The 26580-nt window shown below is 44.7% G+C and overlaps 1 protein-coding gene across 2 annotated transcripts in view; it reads right to left on the bottom strand.

The window, feature by feature from the left end:
• ATL1 (atlastin GTPase 1) overlaps positions 1–26580 on the bottom strand; it is a 283253-nt gene that overhangs the window by 112363 nt on the left and 144310 nt on the right. For both annotated transcript variants that reach the window (XM_078659723.1, XM_078659724.1), the window contains exons 7-8: positions 25874–25966; positions 16497–16635 (exon numbers count right to left, since the gene is read on the bottom strand). In XM_078659723.1, the coding sequence (XP_078515849.1) occupies positions 16497–16635; positions 25874–25966 (232 nt within the window). The remainder of the gene's footprint in view (positions 1–16496; positions 16636–25873; positions 25967–26580) is intronic.

The raw sequence follows: 26580 nt of genomic DNA, 5'->3' as shown, positions 1-26580 counted from the left end.
GAGTTTTGGAAGAAAGATTTTTTCTATGCAACCTGAGATTAGAACCAACCTGGTTCGAGTATAACAGTGCACACCACCATCAGCCAGTGGTAGTTTCCGCTGTCTCCATATTTACATATCGTGACACAGTGTTCCAAGACAAAGCACTTGGTGGGAGTTGCACAACCAATAACTGAAGAAGTTTTTGATTTTCTTTGAAATTGAGTGCTGGATGGACTCTTATATGATTTAGTCAAAATACATTCCCTGTGAACCCCACATTGTGCGCTTTTAAATGCAAAGTGTGATCGTGTACAAGTCTATCCAGGAGTGAGCACTTCTTTAAAAGTCCTTCCAGGCAGGCATTCAATGTGTCCACGATGTCCTTCGCAATACCTATAAGTAAGGGCTCAATCCGGGCGGTAAAAAGGGCCTCCATCTGGTCTCCCAATGAGTCTGATGCCCCAGGTGGCACAACCGGGGCATTCTTGGATTTTCCCCGTTTCCGCTTAAGTGATGGTTCGCACTGCTGGACGCTAGGGGACACGGGGAGCATGACTGAGCAATCTGGAAGTAAGTCAACACTGGGAATAGCCGGTGGGATGGGGTTAACGATGATCACCTCCGGTTCGAGGGGGATATGGGGAGCTTCAGCAGGAATCTGGGTGTTGGGGGTAGTGGGTAAGGATGAAGATGTCAAGCCTAGCTCATGTTCGGCATTCGCAATCTCCTTTGTGAGTGCCCCCACAGCAGAGGAGAGGTACGTCAGGATGGAGTTCGAGTAATTAGGTACCTTTGCTTTGCTTCCCCCCTCCTCTACATCGTTGACTTGCTTACGCTTACCCATCTTTCGTTGTCAGAGGACTGGCCCTGCCCTGCCTCCTCCTGCCCCGGACGGCCACAGATGGCCCGCCCTTTGCCTGGGCTTAGCCCGGTGCCGCCCGCGCACGTCCGCGACGCGGAGTTAGCTCCTCGCCTTTGAGAGAGCACAAATCTGAAAAATGTATAAGTGCACCATATTTACAAGCACGTAGTTAGTTTAAATATACTTTGCACAAGAGTGTCTTATACCCAGTAGTGAAATATATAGTGTGTTTAAGCTTAATAACAATAACCATAGCAATGTGAAGACTAATGTAGAAATGTTAGAATGAATATGAAAACCTCACGTTCTCATGTTAAGTGATCATGTGAGAGAAAAGTGAAACCTTGCAAACCAGTTGCATTGTGTAGGCCTCATGGCAATTCACAGTAAATATAAAAGTGCTGCTAAAATAATGAGAGGTGGGGTTAACATTGTTATTCCAAAATGTATTATCGAGACCAGTACTGAAATATATGTTTTATAGATGTGTTGCATTATAGAAACGTATGTTAGTTAAGAAATACTGTTTAAATCAAGTTAAATGTTTTCAGAGTGCAGGGACCCGCTTCATGTAAAACAAGTAGGCCTAAACAGATAATGTCGTTTCTTTGATCTGCAATGTGCTCGTTAGAGAAGAAGTCGAGAGGCACCAAGTACAGAGTTTTGTACATGTTTTATGGCCTATAGATATGGTGGAGTCTGGAATTTGAGGCCCACTGTAGGATGGCCTGAATGCAGGTGCGAGGGGTCCTAATCAGTCGTAATGAATGGAGCTTTGTTCAGTGGCGCTTGGCGCAGGCCTGTAGGAGGTTTCAGGAATTTCAGGGGGTACCAGCGAACTGGAGAAGAAGCCTGGGAACCAAGGTCAACTTTAACGAGGGTCCCGAAGAGTACCATCATGGAGTCTGCCGCCAAATTCGATACCACGTGAGGGGGCGTTCTGAGGGGCGTTCCTATCGGAAATGTGATTTTGTATTAGGGAAAGCGACCCGGGAGGGAGTCAGAGCAGATGATTTTGGGAGCCTAAGACAGCGGTTGGGTAGGCAGATAGGCTGATCACAAGAGACCGATACAGAAGAGACAAAGAGAAGTGCGTGATCTTCTTAGGAAGTCACCACGGCTGACACCTTTGGGTAAAGATCTTGTTAAGTAGGGATGTCACTTAGTCTAGTGTAGGGACAGACTAACCTGAATTTTTCTTTCTGTAATGACTCTTAGGTTGCAACTTATATCGATTCTTGCAACCCTAATGATCTTTGAACTTGTACTCATTATTCTGTTTTGTAGACTCAGATTATTCAAAGAATATATGTTTATAGTGATACCAGTATACCTTTTAAACCTCATCTTGAGAAGTTTGTATCTTCAGTTATCTTTGACTTTATATTAAATCTTAAAACTTCATCTGTAGTCAGTGGTTAATTAGAGTGGTGTAAGTTCTTAATTGACTAACCTAGTAGTAGATTGCCTTTTACTCAATGACAGGTACCAACGATTCAGTCGACATGGTTTTTGATCTGGTAAGGTAACTATAGACCAGAAACCCCGCGTTAACAGTTGGTAGCAGTTAGGATGGTTATCTTCTTGAGGAAGGTAATCTAGATAGGTTAGTTTACCCCAAGGCCCCTAGACATCGAGAGACGAGCAGCGGAAGAATCGTGCGCCGAAGATGCAGACGGCGCAAGAAAAGCAGCAGTATCGGAGGAGAGTGAGTATAACAAGGGTCATGCGTGAACAGATTGCGGTGTTTTGTGTGGTAGTTGGATTGTAATGTCTTGCGGAGTGGAATGCCTGTAGAGTGATTGAGAGAAGGTTGTGAGCGCCAGCAACCTGGTGAACTGGTAAACCTGGTAAACGGGTAAACTGGTGGGAAATCTTAAGTTCAGGCCAGAGCTTAAGTGGTTTTGGGTGTATCGAACATCCAGAGTAGTTGTTGACCATAGTACGGAAGTCATGAGGTACCATTGACCGCCGTGGGACCGAGATAGGGGGAGTGTAAGAGTGAGAGTGTGGGTAACTGACGCTGGTCGAAAAGTTACCATATGTAAGTAACCTATCAGAGAAGGCGATTGTCTGGAAGTAAACTGAAAGACATTTCGTCAAGTTAAGGTGACAACTACAGAAAGACTGTGGGCGTACAGTCAAGAAAGGTGATCGCTTGGACGGAAGTAGTAATTTTTCAGAGTATGAACGGGATGTATGCATGACCGAGGAGACGAGCTGAAAAGGGAGGGGAACTGCTGCAAAGGGGGACGGGTGACGTTGGTTAGAGCCGCGCTGTGATTGAGCGGTTGGTGTGACGTTAGCTAGAGCCGCGCTCTGGTTGGGCGGCTAGAGTGACGTCGGAGAAAAGCCGCGCGCGGATAGGCCGGTTAGCGAGAACAGCGCGGTGATTGGTAGATTGTCATCAGGAAGTAAACAAACGCGGAGAAAAGAGAAATCATGAAGTGCTTTAAGTGTTTGAAAGGGATTTTTAAAAGAAAAAGAAGTGAACATTATTAAGGGGAAGAGGCACCGCCGGAGGGTACACCAGCTCATTATATGGCAGCGAATGTGGGGCTGCATACGATATTATGGATTGGGGCTTGGAATAAGCTTACGGAAGGAAATGAAGAAATGCAGTTCCCAAAGTATGGGACGTTTAAGTTAGAAGTGTTACATCGGTTAAAAGCAACCATGTCCTCATTGAAACCCTCGCCTAGACCATCTCAGTTTGAGGCCCTTAATGCATGGATTAGGGCGGCGCATGACAGGAATTTGAACAGGCGTCAACAAAGATTGACTCGATCGGTAAGAGCAGTGCGAGATTCTAAATGGGACGAGGAGGCAAAGAGATGGAGGGTACAGGCTATTGAGGTAGAGAAGTTGTATCCAATGAGGGAGGTGGTAGGTGGGAGGAACCTCATGGAAGAGGATGAGGAGAGCGATTCGGAGGACAATGTGATAAACAGATTGTTGATAGACAGACCACCTCCGAGAGTTGGGGAAATTGAAGATAGAGGACTTGCAAGGGAAGATGGGGCTGCCATAGAGGGGTTTACACCACTCCCTATATCGGAATGGACACCTATCAAAGGCGAGGAGACACCTCAAAACAACACAGTACAGAGTGTAGTGGGAAGGTTTGTGGTACAAAAGACGCCAACCATCGAAAAGGTTGAGTCTTTTAGATTACCGGATGCTCTTCAAGTACCTGTTACCATAGGACCTATAGTGTCGATCTACAATCCAGATCATGGGAGAGGGGAAGAGCAGGCATGGTTAGATAGAGAAAGGATTGAGATGGAAAGGAGGAATAACCTGACAAATGCATGGAAGCAATTGCCAGGATCGGTAACGTGGAACACCCCATTCGATACAACTGGGGGTCCCAATACAGGACAGGGAGGTCAGAGAGGACCAATGGACCTGAGGGGACCACGGCCGAAATCCTATACAGAATTAAGAGCTGATTTGAGAGAATGGGATGGGTCCGCAATAACCCCAGGTAATAGGTTAAGAATAGAACCCGAGTGGGAAAGCCGAGGTAACGGGACTGTATCTCATTGCGGGGCTAGCGAAAGCAGTCAGGGTCGAGAAGGTCAAAGTCAGGAGAATAGAGGGGTTACACGTCCTATGAATGGGAGGGAACAGCAGGAGCAGAATGGTAGGAGTATGGAGTGTGAGGAGATGTCTCGCCTCATGCAAACCGAGGGAGACCAAAGAACACAGGAGTACAGAGATAGGTTTAGGTGCACTCATCACGCACCTGGGGAAAATGTACAACACTGGCAAAGAGGGAACAGTGAAAGATCACGTCATACATCGAGTGATCGGAGGTCACAGATGCATGAGGAAGAAAGAGGGAGTAACGGAATGCCTTATCATGCATCCCGAGAACCTAGACAGGATGGGGAATGCGGGGCTATGAGGCGCGAAGGAGTGTTTCACCATCCACCCCGAGAAGACGGAAAAGCATGGGATCTAGAGAGGTGGGAGCATGGGAGGACTCCGCATAACTCACCGGAGCCTAGACGTAGGACTCGGAGCTGGGATGGGAGAGATGCTGAAGGAGCACCTAGAGCCGAAGTACTGAAAGCAGCGATAAAGGTCAAAAGGCTTGATGTCTCCAGCCTAAAATCCGATCTAGATGAGATTATAGAAGGAACGGTGCCTTTAGAAAGGATTGAGTTGTACGAACAAGATGAACTGCTATTTATAGCAAAGGATATTACTAGAAAGGCCAGAGCAATTCATGAGAAACTGACTAATTTGGCGGACAGGTACGTGGTGGATTTGTTCAGAACAAAGACGCTACAGAGTAACCATAGGTTGCAGTACTCAGACCAAGACCTAGACGAGAAGAGAACTAGAGGATTAAAAACACACATAAGAGAGTTGATATCGGGAATAAGGGTGTGGAGAGATCTGGACAAATGGGAGGAGAGATGGTCCAAAAGGGGTACAGTTAGACGGAGTACAAGTGTGATGTCTCCAGAGGGAAGGGTAATGCAGATGGAGGCGTTCCCTTTGCGAGAAATATCGAACGGAAATTATGTACATGTACCTTGGAGTAGAGGAGATTTGGCTGCATTTACCAACTCATTTCCGAAATTAAGGGAAAATCCGGTTGAGTGGTATAAGCAGGTAGAAAGGTTTGTAAAGATCTCCAAAGTATTGTGGATTGATTTGAACACCTTGTTCGACATTGTGGTTCCAGGGGATTTGTGGGTAACGTGTAAGATTAGTGTCCAGTGGCCAAATGCAGAGCCTGAGAGGAATGCTAGAACTAATGGACCATCGGACAGTGTCATGGAGAAGTACGAAAGAGTAATAGCCTGGTTAAAGGATAAAGTGCCTCCACAAGATATAGATTGGGTAAAAATAGACCGAACAAGGCAGGAACCCAAGGAGACAGTTCACGAATTTTATGAGAGATTACTGAAAATATTCAAACAGTACAGTGGACTTGATGTAATGGATCCCAAAGACATAGGACAGTTTGTGTCAAAGTTCGTTTTGGGGCTGAGACCAGATATTTGTTTGATGATTCAACAACATTTAATTTGTTGGCAAAACAAACCCCTAGATGAGATCCTGCGATATGCGAGATACTGCAGTGACGAAATAGATTCTAAACCCAAAAATCTAAAGGAGAAATTGATGGTGGTGCAGATGCAGTCGGCAGGAAAGGGTGGACCACAGAAACAGGGGATGGGACGAAAGTCAAGTGGTCAGAACAAGGATAATGAGGAAGGCCAGAGATCTAGAGTAGACTTTGCCACTTTAAAGAAGACGACAAAGTGTCACCAGTGTCACCAGGTGGGACATTGGAGACGCGAGTGTCCCTTTAACCCTGAAAATGGAGAGCTAGAATTAGAAGAACAAGTTCAAGAAGTTCCAGCTCAAAAGGCGACAGTCCCAGGAAGTAAGGGGGTCAAAGGGGGGACTTCGGCTCCAAGAGCTCAGTTTCCACAGCCACCGAAAATCGCGACAGGGGGAAAGGTCTTTAAACAGATGCCTCTTTTTATTGAGGAAGAAAAGTGTTATTATATTGATCCATTGACAGGACAGCGTGTGAGTAGGGAAGAGGACTGTACCCTCGGGGCAGTCCTAGAGGTGGATCAAAGGGGGCCATTTGTTGAGGCTGAAGTAGCAGGATGTCCTACAACGTTCTTGGTGGATACTGGAGCTACTCGATCAACTCTGAGATCAGCGGTGGTTCCAGACTTACCAATGTCAGGGGAAACAATTCAGGTGGTAGGAGTTGCAAACAAAAGGATGACTAGTCCCTTGACTGAACCAGTATCCGTGAAAATAGGAAACCATATGAATGAACATCAGTTTGTAGTATGTGATTCGAGTCCTGTATGTCTGTTAGGAAGGGATTTGTTGTGCAAATTGAATTGCACAATATACTGCACCCCGCAAGGAGTGGAGGTACAGACTACAGACGATGATGCTACCTTCAAGGTAGCCAATTCAAAATCTTGCATAGAACTATATCCTACTCTGACTGTAGAAGATCTTCCCCAGGACCTACGAGATGCTGTGGCGTCAGAGGTATGGGATTTCACAGGCGAGGAAATAGGATTGATCAAGGGGGTAGAACCAGTGAAAATAATGGTAAAGCCAAATGCCGAGTATCCAAGAACGCCTCAATACAAATTGTCCCAGGAAACGATTGCAGGAATAAAACCTGTGATCGAGTCAATGATTCAACAGGGAATACTACAAGAAATCGTAGGAAGTCCTTGTAACTCCCCGAATATGGGTTTGCAGAAACCTAGTGGGAAATTCAGAATAGTTCAGGACCTTCGAAAAATTAACAATATAGTTGTTTCATGTTGTCCAGTGGTACCGAATCCATCGGTGATACTGTTTCAAGTACCCTGCCAAGCAGAATGGTTCACAGTGATAGATCTTTGCCAGGCCTTCTTTTCAATCCCTTTGGATGAAGAGAGCAGGTATCTTTTCGCTTTTAAAATGGAAGATCGCGCTTTAACATGGTGTCGAATCCCACAAGGATTCACAGACAGCCCATCCATCTTCAACCAGTTGTTGAAGAAGAATCTCGAAAATCTAGTACTGCCGCAGAATTCGGTTCTGGTCCAGTACATAGATGACCTACTTGTTGCGTCAGAGACCGAGGAAGCTTGTAAAACAGATTCCATTGCCTTGTTGAACCATTTAGCTGAAAATGGACACAAGGTATCTCCGAGCAAGTTACAGTACTGTCTGACCGAAGTGCAGTATTTGGGACACCGGTTAGAAAAGGGAAAGCGTAAGGTGTCTCCAGACAGGATTGAGGCGATAATGAAGATGAATGCGCCTACGACACAGAGAGAAGTTAGGATGTTCCTAGGAATGGTTGGTTATTGCCGACAGTGGATAGTTAACTTTTCACTGAAAGCAAAACCCTTACAGAAACTGACGCACAAGGAGGTGAGTGATCCGGTACCATGGGACGATGAATGCCTAGTGGCATTCCTGCAGCTGAGAGACGACTTGTGTCGTGCTCCGGCTCTGGGGATGCCCGATTACGAGAAGTCTTTTTCACTTTACTGCTGTGAGAGAGAGGGATGTGCCTTGTCAGTCCTGGCACAGACCCATGGAAATGCCCGTAGACCAGTTGCCTACTTTTCGGCTACATTAGATCCGGTAGCCGCAGCGTTGCCCGGATGTCTCAAATCCGTTGCTGCAACGGGTGTCAGCATTGAAAGGTGTGAGAGTATTGTCATGGGACACCAGTTAGTGGTGTATGTACCACATTCTGTAGAATTGTTGATGACCAGGACAAAGACGCAGCATCTGACCAATAGTAGGCTCACGCGCTACGAATAAGTTATCCTTGCTGCGGAGAACGTGACCCTTAAGAGATGCTCTGTCTTGAACCCTGCTACTCTGATGCCATTACCAAGTGTAATAGAAGGCGAAGAATGTGAAGACCACGATTGCCTTGATGTGACTGAACTATGCACGAAGCCAAGACCAGATATCGTGGATGAGCCGTTGACTGACCCTGATGAAATTTACTTTGTCGATGGCTCATGTTTAAGAGACGATACTGGTCGGTTGAGAGCAGCCTATGCTGTTTGCACCATTACTGGAGTTGTGGAAGCCGCTTGCCTGGAAGGAGTACATTCCGCACAGGTAGCAGAAATCATTGCATTAACTCGTGCCTGTATAGCAGGTAACGGAAAGAGAGTCACCATATACACTGACAGCCAATATGGTTTCGGTGTGGTTCACGATTTCGGGCAATTGTGGTCTCAGAGAGGTTACATGACCTCTTCTGGTTCGCCCATTCGAAATGGAGAATTTGTGCGACTGTTGTTGGAAGCGTTACAAGGTCCAGCTGCCATTGCTATTGTAAAGTGTGTAGCTCATACTAAGAATACAGATTTTGTGTCACAAGGTAACCGTTATGCAGACGAGGTCGCCCGCTATTGTGCGGAGCAGGACTATTCCTTCACAAAGGTAGAAATAGAAGGGGCGGAAGAGAAGACAGAATTGAGCATGATGTTGGAGACAGTTGACACTTGGGAGGATTTAAGAGTGATGCAGGAGAACGCACCTGAAACAGAGAAAAAGGCATGGGAGATAGCAGGCTGCGTGAGAAGCGAGATGGATTTTTGGATTTCAGCAGATGGGAGGGCAGTGTTACCAGAGGAACTAGCGAACCCAATGGCAAGACAAACACATGGTCCAGTACACCTAGGAAGAGATGCTATGCTGAGAGTGTTTAGGCAGACTTGGTATTGCCCTAAATTTAGGATAGCGGCAGAATCAGTATGCAAGCGATGTGTTACCTGCCAACAGTTAAACATAGGGAAGCGAACACCAGTTACACTGAGTCACATTGGGAGGTCTGGGGGGCCTTTCAATAGAATGCAATTAGACTTTATTGAAATGCCAAAAATCAACCGCCTTAGGTATGTTTTGGTGGTTGTATGCATATTTTCCAGATGGGTTGAAGCATACCCTACACGCAGGTGCGATACACTCACAGTAGCCAAACTATTGCTCAGGGAGTTGATACCACGCTTCGGGGTGCCTGCCTCTCTGGAATCGGACAGAGGAACACATTTTAACAGCGAAATTGTGAAGATGTTGTGCTCTGCATTAAAGATCGATCAAAAACTGCATTGTAGTTATCGACCAGAAGCCTCAGGGATAGTGGAACAAGTAAATGGCACCCTGAAGAGTCGACTAGCTAAAGTCTGTTCATCCACATCTTTGAGTTGGCCAGATGCTCTTCCTTTAGTACTCATGAGCATGCGTAGCACACCTGACAGGAGGACAGGTCTCTCTCGACATGAGGTTCTGATGGGGAGGGCCATGAGACTTCCCACTGTTCCAACTGCTGCCTTATTGAACATTACAGATGATCTGATCTTGGATTACTGTAAGGGACTGTCTGACGCCATCCATTCTGTGTCCCTTCAGGTGCAGGCGGCTGAAGTTCCATCATCAAGGAACCTGTGTCATGATCTGTGCCCAGGGGACTGGGTGCTGGTCAAGAAGCACGTCCGGAAGAACTGCCTAGATGTACGTTGGCGTGGGCCCTTTCAGGTAATCCTGATCACGAACACCGCGGTGAAGTGCGGAGGGCTGCCAAATTGGATCCATGCATCCCATACTCGGAGAGTTCCAGGACCTCTAGAAGAAACAGCTCCTCTCCCAGACGAAAGTCCAGTCGTGGAAGAAGAATCCCAAGAGGGGACCAGATCAGCTGTGGGGGTGTCGGAAGGAGTTGGGAACGCATCTGATCCAGAAGAGGAAGGAAGGCAGGATGGCAGTGAGACCGAAGACGCAACTGAAGGAGAGAGCTGCAGTGAATACGACTCAGACACAGATCAGTACCAGAGCGATCAAGAACAGAGTGTGAGGACGAGAAATAGGAGAACAAGGCGTGAAGCAGCCACCTGGCCGGAAAGAAGGAGGAGGCTAAGCTTAAGGTCAGCTCGGGAAGAAACGCTTGCTCCTATATCCGAAGACTCGGACCCGGAAGAAGATTCCCAGGATCAAGTTCAGGAAGGTCCAAGAAGATCAAGGAGGGTGCGAGCACCTAACAGAAGATACTCTACTCCTGATTGGACCTACCTCGTCGCAGATGTCCGTGGGTCACAGAACCGGGAGGGTCAGGGAAGTGAGCCTGATCAGAATTGAACCAATTATCACAGTGCAATTAAGGTTCCTGCTACCAGGAGTGGAGGCCGAAAGATTGCTGACACTCAACATCGTCTATCCTCCTCTCCTGAGCGGAATCAGAAAATTGATTTTAGAGACAGTTGATTTTCCGGTTTGTTGTTCACAATATCCAATATTGGAGGGAACTCTTCTTCGTTTGGAAATGCTTGAGCGAGTAGTGGAAGTTCTTGGAACACTCATTGTCTTGGATTAATACCTTGTTGCGGATGTCTTCAAAGGGGCGCAGAACTGGGAAGGTGAAGAAAGTGATCTTGGTCAGAACGGACCCCTTTGTAACTGTGGATGTAGAGTTGATAGTACCAGGAGTGGAGATTGAAAAAACATTAACTCTTAATTTTGTTTGTCCTCTTGTCTTGAGCGAAATAAGAAGAATAATCCTGGAGACAGTCGAATTTCTATGTTGTTGTACGAATTGCCCAATATTCGAGGGAATACTTCTTCGTATGGACATTTATGAGGACGTGGTGTCACTTCTTGGAACACGTATAGTTTCAGATTGATAAAAGACTTTTGAAAAATAACTTTGTAAATATTGCTGCAAGATAACCTAGCGCCGAGTGGAAGAAGAAAATGGTAGGGACTTCCTTTTAGCGGACGGAGAAGGGCTAGGGTTGTCTATTTCTACAGGACTCTAAGGTTGTTTGCGGAGTAAACTGTCAGCTTCCAGGTGTTCAAAAGAGAAACACTTTTTGAAAGAGAGACTTTGTTCGGAGAGAAGGAGGAACTGGTGCTGGAAGAACACCCAAAACTACACTGTTTGAGAACATGGAGGCCGGCAACCCGAACCGCAAAGCAAAATGTATAGTTGGCACACTTTTAGGGGTAGTGATTTCTCTTATAGTTTTAGTGGTTACCGTCTCATACATAGTGGGACACGAGAGGGATGCCACTGCAGTGAAGGAAGTCAAGGGAATGTCAACACAGAGAACAACTACTGTTAATTATAAGGGAAACATCAATGATAAAGACAAAGTTTTGTTGGATGCGGAAATAAAAAGGTTACATACAGATGAATCACAGGGGAATTTTAGGTCAAATGCTTATGCCAAATTACTTTATGAGTACATTGATGTCATGGAGGCGAAGAATTGCTACGTTTGTATGCAATTACCAGCTTCTGTGGATGAGGGTATCAGATACCATCATCTTCCATTGACATATGGAATCACATGTAGTTTGTTGTTGAGCATATTTTATGGACGAGATGGGTTCGAGTATTATTTCTCGAATTTTGACTCGACATTACCAGAGGTCCCAAATTACAAGCATCTGAATACATGGGACTACTACAAGAGCGAAGACAGGTTACAGAAATTTTTCATTCCATGGAAAACTTTAGATACATCACATGCCCGAAGAAACAATTTGACTTGTCATGTGTCAGAAATTGAGAAAAAGTTTATAGGGCAGGTGGATACTCGATACAGAAGGCCAAAGATTCAAAAAGCTTCAGGACAATGGGAAACAGATTGGACCAAGGAAGAAAGGGAACACCAAAGGAAGGGTAGCAAGGGTCCAATTGCCTTAGATAAAGAGAAAAGGGGGAAACTATGTATTCATAGAAGTCACTCCTATTATGAGAATTTGTTTGTAGGGGAAGTCAGTTGTGAACATGCTTTCCAATTGGAGTATTACTCCAAGGATTTCTTGAAAGAAATGCAAGCAATACCAAATGTATATTTTGTATGTGGAAGAAATGCTTATGTGAAGTTACCAGATAATTGGTACGGATCCTGCTATTTAGCGATCGTCTTTCCCAAAATATACCATGCCGAGAATTTAGAAACAACAAAGAGAGGAAAACAAACTAGAGGAAGAAGAGATCTAGGCGCTGAAGAAGTGGTTGGGGATGTATTTGGTGTGGTATTTCCCTTTTTGGGATTGATATTGAATGACATCAAGCTTAGGAGATTGGCTACAGTCGTAGATAGGTTGTCTGCCAGTACTGCTAGATCATTAATGCTGGTGGAGGGCGAGATGCAATCGATAAGGGCAATGGTTCTTCAGAACCGACTTGCTCTAGACGTTCTGTTAACCAAAGAGGGAGGAGTTTGTAAGGCTTTGAAGGTTCAGGAATGCTGCACTTACATTCCGGACAATTCAAAACCTCTAGAGAAGTACATACGAAACATTACTGCGATTCACCACGAAATTGAGGATCTGACAAAGGTAAATGTGTGGGAAAAAGTAGGTCATGGAATGGGTAAAGTTGGAGGTTGGTTTGCCAACCTAGGAAAGGGTATCGTTTGGTACATACTGAAACCCATCATCATAATTGTGATTTGTGTAATCACTTTGTGGGGATTGGTGCATCTGTATCAATGGTATAGAGCAAACAGGTTGCAGAGATCTATGAGAGAACAGGAGAGAAGACTGACGGCGATGCAAGATACACAATATAAGAGTCTGAAGGCATTGGAGACAATGAAAAGAAGTGGTATTGCCATGACTTCACTTTGAAGGGCCCTACATTTTAGAGATGGTGTTTTGATGGTGATGACTCCTGAAAGTCATCAAAGGGGGGACTGAGAGAGCACAAATCTGAAAAATGTATAAGTGCACCATATTTACAAGCACGTAGTTAGTTTAAATATACTTTGCACAAGAGTGTCTTATACCCAGTAGTGAAATATATAGTGTGTTTAAGCTTAATAACAATAACCATAGCAATGTGAAGACTAATGTAGAAATGTTAGAATGAATATGAAAACCTCACGTTCTCATGTTAAGTGATCATGTGAGAGAAAAGTGAAACCTTGCAAACCAGTTGCATTGTGTAGGCCTCATGGCAATTCACAGTAAAGTAAATATAAAAGTGCTGCTAAAATAATGAGAGGTGGGGTTAACATTGTTATTCCAAAATGTATTATCGAGACCAGTACTGAAATATATGTTTTATAGATGTGTTGCATTATAGAAACGTATGTTAGTTAAGAAATACTGTTTAAATCAAGTTAAATGTTTTCAGAGTGCAGGGACCCGCTTCATGTAAAACAAGTAGGCCTAAACAGATAATGTCGTTTCTTTGATCTGCAATGTGCTCGTTAGAGAAGAAGTCGAGAGGCACCAAGTACAGAGTTTTGTACATGTTTTATGGCCTATAGATATGGTGGAGTCTGGAATTTGAGGCCCACTGTAGGATGGCCTGAATGCAGGTGCGAGGGGTCCTAATCAGTCGTAATGAATGGAGCTTTGTTCAGTGGCGCTTGGCGCAGGCCTGTAGGAGGTTTCAGGAATTTCAGGGGGTACCAGCGAACTGGAGAAGAAGCCTGGGAACCAAGGTCAACTTTAACGAGGGTCCCGAAGAGTACCATCATGGAGTCTGCCGCCAAATTCGATACCACGTGAGGGGGCGTCCCGAGGGGCGTTCCTATCGGAAATGTGATTTTGTATTAGGGAAAGCGACCCGGGAGGGAGTCAGAGCAGATGATTTTGGGAGCCTAAGACAGCGGTTGGGTAGGCAGATAGGCTGATCACAAGAGACCGATACAGAAGAGACAAAGAGAAGTGCGTGATCTTCTTAGGAAGTCACCACGGCTGACACCTTTGGGTAAAGATCTTGTTAAGTAGGGATGTCACTTAGTCTAGTGTAGGGACAGACTAACCTGAATTTTTCTTTCTGTAATGACTATTAGGTTGCAACTTATATCGATTCTTGCAACCCTAATGATCTTTGAACTTGTACTCATTATTCTGTTTTGTAGACTCAGATTATTCAAAGAATATATGTTTATAGTGATACCAGTATACCTTTTAAACCTCATCTTGAGAAGTTTGTATCTTCAGTTATCTTTGACTTTATATTAAATCTTAAAACTTTATCTGTAGTCAGTGGTTATTTAGAGTGGTGTAAGTTCTTAATTGACTAACCTAGTAGTAGATTGCCTTTTACTCAATGACAGGTACCAACGATTCAGTCGACATGGTTTGGGATCTGGTAAGGTAACTATAGACCAGAAACCCCGCGTTAACACCTTTATGCGCCTCCATGCGCGCTGTTTGGCCGGAAGTGGGCGTGTCCGCCAAGGAGTCTGGGAGCTGTAGTCTTCCCCCGCTGCGGCCCCGCGATGGAACTTGCGGTGGCGGCAGGGAAGACCGACAGCGTCAGGGCCCCAGACGTGTGTGGCAGAACGAGTGGCTGTCAACCCTCCAGCAGGTAAGTCTTCGCGGCGTTGTCCCCCGCTCCTCAGTGGGAGCTCCTCGCCTTTATGCGCCTCCATGCGCGCTGTTTGGCCGGAAGTGGGCGTGTCCGCCGAGGAGTCTGGGAGCTGTAGGCTTCCCCCGATGCGGCCCCGCTATGGAACTTTCGGTGGCGGCAGGGAAGACCGACAGCGTCAGGGCCCCAGACGTGTGTGGCAGAACGAGTGGCTGGCAACCCTCCAGCAGGTAAGTCTTCGCGTCGTTGTCCCCCGCTCCTCAGTGGGAGCTCCTCGCCTTTATGCGCCTCCGTGCGCGCTGTTTGGCCAGAAGTGGGCGTTTCCGCCGAGGAGTCTGGGAGCTGTAGTCTTCCCCCGCTGCGGCCCCACGATGGAACTTGCGGTGGCGGTAGGGAAGACCGACAGCGTCAGGGCCCCAGACGTGTGTGGCAGAACGAGTGGCTGGGAACCCTCCAGCAGGTAAGTCTTCGCGGCGTTGTCTTTTTCTCTCCTTCTCAAGCAACGCAGCATGGAATTTTTAACTGTTGCTCTGCTTTGTGTGAGAATTTAGTTAAAAAAAAATCTCATTAACATCTTTAGTTGAGAAGTAGGCTGACTTGATTTTTAAACTTTGTAAAATTGACAAAGTGCGCAGTTTGTGAAAAATGGACATACATGTGGAAGTTGTAGTAGTTCTTTAGCATGGCAGGTAAAGCATTCCTGCTGGCATGAAGAGCAACAGGGCTCTTGCTGCTGCTTGGAGATCAGGGATCACTTATCTGGGACGGATATCCAGTCTCAGCAAAGAATAACTTCCTTTACAGGATGTCAAATCAGCGGCAGAATCATCAATGTCTGTGAGCCCATCGGACTCAAAATTTTCGGCCAGAATCACAAAGATGTTACTGAATGCAACACAGAAACAAAAGTTGCTGTGCTGTGTTGCATGAGAGGCAGAGTGTAGGAAAGTGTAAAATCTACTAAGATGTGTATCCTTAAGCTAACTTTTATATTTGTTCCACTTTGGATGTGTGCTGCGTAGTGCACGGTTGGAGAAATAAAAGAAGTTCTCCTTTTCACACCTGCCTCAAAGAGGAGTTATTTTTTTTTAAATTGCAAAACCCTGTCTACTATTTTAGTAAATAGGGTTTTGCATCAAAAACGATGTGTGGTGAGAACGAACCAGTACCACCCATGAAACTCTCTCTTGACGCAAAGTAATGCAAAGCTTTGTGTTACTTCCAAGCAACTTTCCAGTGCAAAATATGTTTTGTACTAAAACGTATATTCAAAATAAACGTTTTGCACCGCTTTGCATCACTTTTGTTACGCAACCCCAGCGCAATAGTTTGTAAATCTTCCCCACAGACGAAGTGAGGCAAAGTCAGAATACGTTGCTCCCTTTTGCTAAGGGCGAAGGTTTCTAATTGCACAAGTGGCGTTTAAACTCCGTCCGTCCCTACGTATTGCAAGCATAAATGCACACATTTGCATAAATACATATGCTGTTCCTACTATTTTTGGTAGCAATAAGGCAGCGTGCAATAATTTACCCCTCTTCTTAGAACGTTGATTAATTCATGAGATGCAAATATACAGGCTGAATTCAACAAAAAAGAAAAACAGGCCCAATATAAGAGAGCTGATGAACTGTTCCTTGTATCAAGCTCCTTGCTAAAGGCGAGGAAAGAATTTTAAACAATTCTAAATTCACTTCAACATTTACAGGTCTGAAAACTTAAACGCAGATTAGACTGCACACATCTTTTTACTTCACTTCAAACATTCGCTTGCTGGATGACTGAGAGATCAGAATTACAAACCTTTTAATTTTCCATCGAAATTTGGATTTGTAGCTACTTTCAGGCCAGGGTGAGGCAGCAGGAAACAGGAAATGTTCGTAAAACAAGAATGGATGTGCTTCCGGACATTCTGCAGCTCTTCGTGCTGGTTCTCAGAGACCTAAAGACATCAACCGAGGCTCTTGTGAATGCACAGGAAAGACATTTAAGTATCAGCAGCTTTCAATCAGCAGTTACAAACATCTACGAAAAAGAAAGTTTGCTTCTTTCTGCTGCTTTATTATTAGTGGTACACGAATAGCGGTCATGCTGAAGAAGGGTTTCAGTCTATAGCTTGCATCTGGATTCATTGAGGCAGATTTATAAGCCCCTTGCGCCAATTTTGAGTCACTTTCCCCATGTTAAAAGTGACACAAAAGTGGCGCAAGGGGCTTGTAAATCTGCCCCATTGTCTTTTGCAGGATTGTGAAAAATAAACGAAGGTCCTTATTTATCGAAGGGCTTGCGGCGCTGTTGCGTGACTATTTTGGGATGCTGCGGTGGCATAAAAAATGGCCCTTATTTACAAAGAGAAGCATCTAGGCAGAAGCGTCACTTTGTAAAGGCCTGTGCTACAATATACCTGTCAAAATTCATACAGAAGGGGGCCCTTGGCCTGAGAACTAGGCAGGGGCACAGGCGAATAAAACTAAAAGCAAATGAACCAAACCCAACTGCCTGAAAACTATTTCTTTTGAATTATTTTATACATTTTGAAAAAAATTCTTAGAAGCAAAAACATGTGTTAGCATCCAGTCTTGTTGGAAAATTTTCAACAAGACTGGATGCTAACACATGTTTTTGCTTTTATGACAAAATGTAAAAAAATGTATAAAATAATTCAAAAGACATAATAACAACTGTAACTGCTGGTATTTATGCAGCATAGCATTAGGAAATAGCAGTAGAGGTCGGTCGTGGGAGTGCTGCCAGGGGGTGACGTAGGGAGGGGGAGGGGCAGGGTGGGGGGTAGTAAACTATGGATTCCAGCCGATTACAGGTAAGTAAACATAAAAATAATAAAACAAATTTCTTTTCGCACACTGCATCGATTTGGCGATGCAGTGCGCACAACGAAATTAGGCTACACCTTTGCTAATTCGCATAGAGTAGACCACACATGGCTCGAAAGTTGCAACTTCCACCAGGATCTGTAGGTGAGTACTACTTGCAGCTGATACCTAGACAATCAAATTGCTCTCTGCAGCCTTTCTCTTCCTGGTAGACCGCCACCACGCTTGGTCACAGTACACCTCACTCCTCCTAGACAGTCATTCCTCCTGCAGGGTGGGCAGGCTCCTACCCTGTCTCTACAGGCATGCTTGCTTTTGGATAGGAGAACAGCAAGGGGTACACTCAGATGATGTCCCTTCACCTCTTGGAAGCTTGCTGTCAGGCAGACACCAGCTCTGGTTGCACAACAATCCTGAGAACTCTGTGAATCACCCCTTCCTTGGTCATAGAGAACTTGAACAAATGGGTCAGTGAGTCTCACTTTTATACAGTTCAAGCAGACAGAAGATGCGAAGGAGAAGCCTTGTCTCCTCTTCCTTCACCTCTGTGCCTACGGCTGCCCCCTCCAGCTTCATGAATTTCAGAAATACACCTTCACTGTCTGGGAAAACAACTTCACCTCTATCTTGTGCAGAAAGTCAGGCTTGGGGCAGTCAAAATGGATACAACAGGCCTCCATTACGCTAGCTCACTTACAGGCACTAATCATGTACCACATAGCCCACATAACTTAGGATGTTAGCGCTAAGATCTGGGTGAGCAGAACTTTACATTAGTGTGTTAGTAGGCCTCCACGGTAGTGACACATAAAAAGGTCCGGTCACAACTATGGATTCACAAAACTTGCTGCCACTTCTGCTCTGTGTGTTAATCCCATGTCATGGACAGTAGTCCACTGTCAGTTCAATGAGGGCATGCTTGATGTGCCCCTCCACGTACCAGGATGGGTCCAAGACTTCACTCATATCAAGGGACATGCCTTAGCCCGTGTGCAGATCATAGGTTGGTATGAACTAAGGCCAAATCCAAAAATCAGGATACCAGATACACACAGTCGGGCACTCAGAACAGGGTGACATGAAAATACAACATACAAGGGAAATTCCTGTCCAAGAAAATAGTTAGTAAATCAGCACAGTGCTTTGCATCGGTTTTTGCTGCTTTGCCCCATACGCAGCATCTTAGTAAATAGCCACCTCAGTTTTTATGAGGATACGTTTTTCCATGTTATCATAGTTTATGTATTTACCTAAGAAGATTTAGAGGTGAGGAGTTTATAAATATTTACGACTGATGGCCTCCATGCATGGACTCTGCACATACAATGATAGGCCTGTCACAGAAAGAATGTGTAGTCTCCACAGTCGTGAAATTGCTATTAGTAAAATGAAACTCATAGTTTGTGAATAAAAAAAAAATATTAAATACAAAAGTGTCAGTTTGCCTTCGTGAACAAGGCCCCCAAAAGTGTGTCTTTGAAACATCTTGCCGATATGTCTTAGGATTCATTATCTCGGATAAGAGTGTGCAACTAGATGTAGAAATGGCTAGAGTGGGGCATGTTTGGCCACAACTTAAGAGTGTGAAAGATATCCATATCTTCTTGGGATTCACCAATATTTGCAGGCATTTTGCCAAGGAATTTCCTTAGACTGTGCTACCAATTACAGAGCTCACCATGAAAGCAGTACCCTTCTGGTGGGGAACAGAACAAGGAAAAACATTTGACATCTTCCCAACAGCTCCTGTGCTTCAAGAATCTGATGGTACTCCACATTTTGTAGCAGAGACAGATGCATCTACATCCACCATTGGGGCTATATTATCTAAAAAACTGATCAATTACACCTTGTGACATTTTTCTCTCAAACACTTCCAACAACTAAGAAGGACTACACTATCTATGGCAGGGTTTTGTTTGTAACTTAAGGGCATTCATGCACTGGAGACATTACGTAGAGCAATCTGAACACACGATTACTGTGTGGACAGATCACAAGAATCTAAATTTCTAAAATGAATGAAGTACATGAATGCCAGACAAGCCCGTCAGTCTTTGTTTTGCTTCCAATTTTCATGTGACCTCACGTAATCTCCATAGCCGACTGAATGTTTTGACGATAGGGCGTTCTCCGGGGCAGCACCAAGAATTTGGAACTCTTTCCCACCCGCCATCAGAAAAGTCCCTTCTCTAGCACGTTTCAAGAAGGAGGCCAAAACTTTCCTCATGGGTAAATTCTTCGTCTAAGGCCTGCTCTCAACCACTACAGTGTGCCTGACGAATCGAAGACTATTGCTTCTTCCTCAGATCACCAACTCACCCCACCAAGAAAATGTGGGGCTTCTGTTTTTACTGATTCTAATTATAACTGTAACCATACCCTTGTGTCCCCTTTTATCCCCTATGCTCCCAGCACCCCTGCCCCGTGCCAACCTTTGTATATTTCTGTACTTTAGACTTTTTGTTTGTTCACCTCTGTAAACCGTGTAAAGCGCTCTGATACTCTCACGGGTCATGTTTGCGATCTATGAAACATTAAAATAAATAAAGGAATAAAATAGTGAAGAAATTGAGTTTGAAAAGGAGTCTCCTCAACTTATTTTGGCCCTGCAAGCTGTTCTGAAAGATGCGGTTAGTCCGGTTTTGTAAAGAATAAAGGAAGACCAGGGGAAGATTCATAGCCATGATTTGAATTGAAGCAAAACCTCACATGCAATTGAAACAATTTCATCATCCATTTCAAGGAAGATCTTGTATTAGTTGCATGACGCACCATCAGCTGGGTATCCAGGAACCAATAACACGTAAGTTATGATTGAGAGACTGTTTTAGTGGGAAGACATGAATCAGTCTGTCAAGGATAATATTAAAATATGCACTACCTGCTCTCAGGCTAAGAATGATCACCATATGCGGGTAGCACTGTTACAACCTTGCCTACATCTAAAGCACCCTGGCCACAAATATCTATGGATTGTATTGTAAAGCTACCTAAATCACAGGACTGGACCATGCTATGGATGGTAACCACTGGCGTAATGAAACTTGAGGGCGACCACTTGCAAGGTTCGTAGAGGGGCCCCTCCAGACTCAAACAGGAGCTTTCCAGCCAGAGTATTCTGCTGAGGGGCCCCCTGGAGCTTGGGGCCCCCGCGCCATGGGGACTGCGGGCGCCCGTGTTACGCCACTGATGGTAGCACACATCATTCCACTTTCCAAGTTACCAACAGCACTCTAATTAGTCAGCTATCTTTTGAGATAGCCAGGTTACATGGGTTGCCAGAAGTTAGCATATCAGACAGAGGTTCACCATCTATTTCAAGTCATCTACCCATTACCAAGATTCATTTGAAACAGTGGAGTTACTTTCAATAAAGAGCCTGCGAAGTAGATTATTCCACGTCCATTCATCAGCCATTAGAACATCAGAAAGCAAAAGATTATAAGAACAGTGCAAATAGACACAGATCTCCAGCACCAGATTATGAAGAGGGGGAAATTTTTTGGCTGTCAACCATGCAGTTTGTGATTCCTGGTACACATTTGAAGTTCGCACCACGCTTTGTAGGCCCTTATCAGGTAGCACAAAGAGATCAGGCAGTAGGCTAATTTGAGTTGTCTGCTTATGTTTAAAGGGCAGCAGAAAGAAGTCACAACCTCACCCTATGATACCAGAAGGACATCTAGAGTAAGAGGTAGAAGCTGCATTTCAGTCTACGTACAAGTGAGGAACACCTGAATATTTGAAAGTTTGGAAGGGTTATAATGCACCGGAAAGATCTTGGGAACCAATCTCATTTGTGCATGTCCCTTGTCTTGCCAAAGAGTTAGTTGCATACCACTTTCCTTCATAAACAAGCACCTACTAGTTGTGGGGGATTTTTGCCCGTAAGGGTACTGTCAGGAATCAAGGAGTCAGAGTCAAGAACTAGAGAAAAGAACTGGTGCACAAAGTGATTCAAAATCGAAGCAACACAGAATAGGGCTAGTGTAGAGAAGGTGGAAGATGGGCCTGTGGCGGCTGGGCCTTAGAAGGGAAGACTGACAGAGCAGAAGAAGCACAGGTTGGGACAGGTGCTTCCAGCTGACTCTCAGTAGTGGCAGCACGATTTACCAGATGTCTTCCATGCTTTGTTGCAAGGTTCTCATTTTGCTTGGTTCATGCACCGTTTGCATTGACACACCTTTGTTTTGTTTGCTCTTCCCTTCACATTTCCTCCCTGTAGATATTCCATCTGTTTGACGTGTGCTCTATATTGCATTGACCAGCAGTATGTCACTCTGCTGCATCCTGTCCTCCCGAATCGGAAAGGGTGTCCTGGTACTGTAACCTAGAGTCTAGGGTCAATCTGTTGCCTTATGTAGAGCTTATGGTTGTTGATTCTTATTGGCCTGTTGTTAAAATGTGTATTTTGTTGTTTGATTACACCTTGGTGTTGGAAAAGCATATTCCACCTTGCTGGTGCCATTCAATTGCTGCCATTCTGCAACTGAGGGTCTGCAGGACTGGTTCTCTTTCTCTTTCCTTGCTACGCCCGCTCCTCCAGTTCCATCATTGGGAGGACCTATGGGCGGCTATGACACTGTCAGAAATAGCATGAGATTGGCAGCAAATTTAGGGTGACTAGTCAGCACCATTTACAGCAGCACCTTCTGTGTGCAAAACTGGCATATAAACCATGCAACCTTGCAGATTAATCAATCTAATGTTTCTAATGTGCAGACAAACAACAACCAGCAGGTCATGGACTTTGTAATGGAAGTACTGGAAACATACTGCAAGTTTTTAGGTGCATTTCCATTACTCATATTTGTGACAACAGTTCCACTGTATGATGGTGAAAATATGGTGCTACATATTTTTTCCCAGAGGAGTCTCCTGCCACACTGCCCTGGGGTAAATACAACTCCACAATGGCAAGCATCTCTAAATGCAGCGTGTTGGTCTTTGCCACTGTATCAGAGATGTTTCCTCCTCCACACCGGTGGGTGGGTAACCAAATCCACAAGTCAGTTTGTTAGTCTTAAGAAAATGTGACCCAAAAGAGGTCAATTTCACCATAACCAACTGGTAAAGTTGTTTGTGATAAAAGTGCCCTACAGAGTATGAAGCCAATGGGTCTCATTATGAGTTGAGTAGTACATTAAAATCATTTTAATTCCAGAGGACAATATACAATTTAAGGAGAATAGACTGGTTGAATTTTCTGTGAGGAAACCTTTGGGCCTGCAAGTGGTCCTGGACACAACTTCTTACCACTATCACAAGGGCAGACAAATAATAATGTGAATCAAATCCTTGAGCAATTAATGTAGTTGTTAGTTTTAGTTTGAAACATTTAATTCTTGCTTGAAGGTATTTGCCTTGTAAAATCTATGTACAATAACACAAACAAGGTTTTCACTATTGTTCATTGTAGGCCAGGTTGTCATTGCACAAAATCCATCTACATCTGTTTCTTTGTAGATTCACAGTGGAAAGAAAGGCATCAAGTACTGAAGAGTCTGTACTGGCTTGAACTCATTCCGAGCAGTAGCCGCCCACAGATTACCACCAAGTTGAGCACAGAAATCCAGCAAATACTTGACCTTCAAGTGACAAAATAAGTTCAAATCTTGGCTTACTAGCCTCTTTCCAATTGACATGCGGATCAATCTGGTTGCTGTGGACCTCTGTGTGTCACTGTCTATGCATATGAACTCTTCTCTCCAGGGTTTCCTCTAATAGATAGTCTTGCCTTTCTTAGTTGAGGAGCAGCAGCAATTCAAATTGGCTTGACCTGAGCCTCCAAGATTGAGAGGTCAGGCAAGTAAGCCTTAAAAGACTTTCATTGGGTTCCAAGAATTAAGTTCCTGACCATTGGTTGCTTCTGTCTGCCATCTCTTTCCTTATATTGCTTTGGTAGGATTTCATCTTCAAAGAAAGAGCACTTTAAACATAAACCTGTCCGATGCAATTCCAGTGGCACAATTTTTTCCTTGCTCATCCCTTTTGTCCCTCAGGACTCTGTGGAAGATCCCACTGCAGTGGTTCCCACAATGTCAACGTGTTCGAAACTGTGCAGGGACCATGGCTGTAGGAATTGGTCATTTGCCTCAGTAGCCCCTGCAGTCTCAGGACTGGAGCTCGAGTGCACCCTAAGAAATACGTGCGATATCTCCCAGCAATTTGTGTGGCTATCTGACAGTGCTAGAACGGCAACCATTTTGGCAGGTTTTGTTTATAAAAGAAAACCACGCTCACAACCTTGTGCTGCTCTTTTTTTTATTAACCAGGTTTAACAAAACCATACCAACAATAAATAAGCACTACAAAAACATCACATAAAATACATGATCTATAGGAGTGCCATAGTTATAAATCAAACATGAGGCACCCTTTTTATGTGAGCAGGTGAGGTCTCAGCACACTACCTCGCTGCAGCAGCTTTTCAAAACCATTGCAGACCAACAGCAATAGCCAGAAACATAGCTAACAATAGGCAAGGCTTCAATAACCATATGCCAGGAATCTTCTGCTGCCAGGACTTGAACGGACAATAGCTTTAGGAGAAGAATGGGTCACAGCTCCCACAGAGTGCAGCAGGTCGGTATTATGTGCTAATGTGACTCTGGACCAGTTACACACAGAAACAACCCCTCCTCACCAGACCATGCCTTCACAACCAAGAGAATAGAAAGAATACCCAGCCTGAGTATCATACATGGACACCTACCATTGGTGTCGACCCAAGTAAAGATACGCTTGATTGTATTGGCGCACGGTTGAGACAACAAGCATACATTGAAGACCTAGACTTGCTTTACGGTGAGGAAAAATTATCAGTCTTGGATCCTTTACCAATGCTGTTACTTACAAGGTCTTTAAATTGTCTATTAGACAATCACTTGCTGTGATTTCATGCTAAAGCCTCCCAGTGTGAATCCCAGCTCTGCAAGTCTGTTCATATTAGCAGGAATGCTTGAATTAATTTCCTCAACCTGAATTAGTTGCAAGAGCTTATTAGGAGCTCCCTTTGAGAAGCAGTACTAACAGCTTAAATGCTGAGTTAATAGATGATTCCAGCAGTGGCGGCTGCCGCAGTACTGAAGTGGTGAGGCAAGACGGGGAAATAATAATTCCATTTTAAAAACCTACCTGAGTACTCGGCAGTTGCCTTGGCCCTCTTCTCCGGCTCTCCTCAAGTCCCAGCATGCACTGGGGCACAGGCTCCGCACCCAATCCTGGTGCTGCTCTCATGTTATGAGAGCAGCGCCAGGATTGGTCTGAATGGCGTGGTTCGCCGCTCAGACTGTGCTTAGGTGCCTGTGACGTTTCTCCAATGGCTGTGTAACACAACTGGGTTGGAGAAACCTAAGTGCGTATGTCTGTTTGGCGGGCCTAAGACAACTGGCCAAACAGACATACACACTTACACTACGCCTACCACTCCACCCTGCTGTGCCAGGCCCCGCCCTACACTGCTGGCATCGGCTCAGTCAGTCAGCGATCCTTTGCTAGACCGCTGACTGACTGACCAGTGGGGTGACGCTTCTCCACCATTACGAAGGAGCCGCCCCTAGATTCCAGCCTGTTTGCTTATAGTAAACTGCCTGGTGTGGACCAAGCCCTGGTCTCCACACTCGAGCTTCAAGTGCATGAAAACCGGTATTACAGAAAAGGCACCATACTGCAGCACCCAACACTAGCATAGCCAAAATCTTGTACAACTGGGCCATCTAGTATGCTAAAATCGAATTAAGTCTACGTTTCTGATTAAAGTTTGAGGACCCCCAGGAATGGCAATTACTGATCGCCTCTGAGCATCAAACACCGGTCCCAGTTCATGCTCTGGTTTAGCCTCATTTTTTTTTGTTTGAATATCTTTTATTATTTTTCTTATGCGGTTCACAGTACATATCATAATATCAAATGTGAAAATGCGTCATAACAGTTCGTAGCCATATAGAAATATGCAATAGAAACAACAGTTTGCTACTATGTCGATACTATGCTCTGGTTTAGCCTCGTGTGAAGATATTTACAGGTTGTAAGAAGCTCTAACACCCTGGGGTCTGAGTACAAGCTTCTGATAACTGGTGTGTGCCAAAAGCAAAGGTCCTTTGTTTTCTCCAAGTAAACTCTAAACTTATATGTCAGCCTAACCTTCATGAAACTTTAGGCTTGGTTGCAAGTCAGAAATGAGCCTCTCATTCAGAAGTCGGGTGTCTGCGTAAAACAGGGGTCCAATGTTCTCCCATAAGTAAATATAGCTGAATAAAACATGCAAAGGGACCAGTGGCTTGATAGATGCAGAGCACTAGTGGCAAAAGCTATTAAACTCTTTCGAATGCTTTGACAAACCTTCAGGCGTTTTTCCAAAAATTTAGTGCCTCCGTCAGATCCATAGGGAAATTCGTACGGAAAACTCCAATCACGAACAAGAAATATCAGTGACTGAAAATGAAAAAAAAAGGCAGAAATGTAATTAATTCTCACAGGTATCGTTTCTGTCCTCTCAGATGGCAGCATCCTACAAGCGCTCTCACCCTTTATGTCAATGGCGCTGAGTAAGTATCCCCACTTGTCTGCGTGGTACCAGCACCTCTTCTCACTCATACTCGTTCCCTTGCTCTCTCAAAGAGTATCATGGGGGCCAGCATGCTGAGTCACTCAGACCATACCAACATAGACCTTTGATGTGCTGCCTCATGGCTCCTGATTTTCAGAAAATGTATGTGGTCTATGCAATTATTTCTGACAAAAACTTGGGCCCGAGTTATAGTTTGGTGCATGATACTCCCTCACAAAAGTGAACCATATCCCATCAGCCGTATTACAAGTGCTGTGGGATATAATGTCCTTGTAATAAGGCAGACAGGGTATCTGTCACGTTTGTGATGAAGTGCTCCATACACCAATCTTTATACCCAGCCCTAGGTAATATTGCAACATCTGCATTCTTTAAAAACTAGTTTTCACAAAACATTCCAATGGCTTGCAAAAAGATCTCATCCTTCCATTTATGAAGACAAATTAGCAACTCGTGTTTCCTTTGACACATGCTGGAG

Source organism: Lissotriton helveticus, chromosome 9, assembly GCF_964261635.1.
Source record: "Lissotriton helveticus chromosome 9, aLisHel1.1, whole genome shotgun sequence".
NCBI lineage: Eukaryota > Metazoa > Chordata > Amphibia > Caudata > Salamandridae > Lissotriton > Lissotriton helveticus.
The sequence above is the reverse complement of the archived record's forward strand: the minus strand, read 5'-3'. Positions and strand labels throughout refer to the sequence as shown.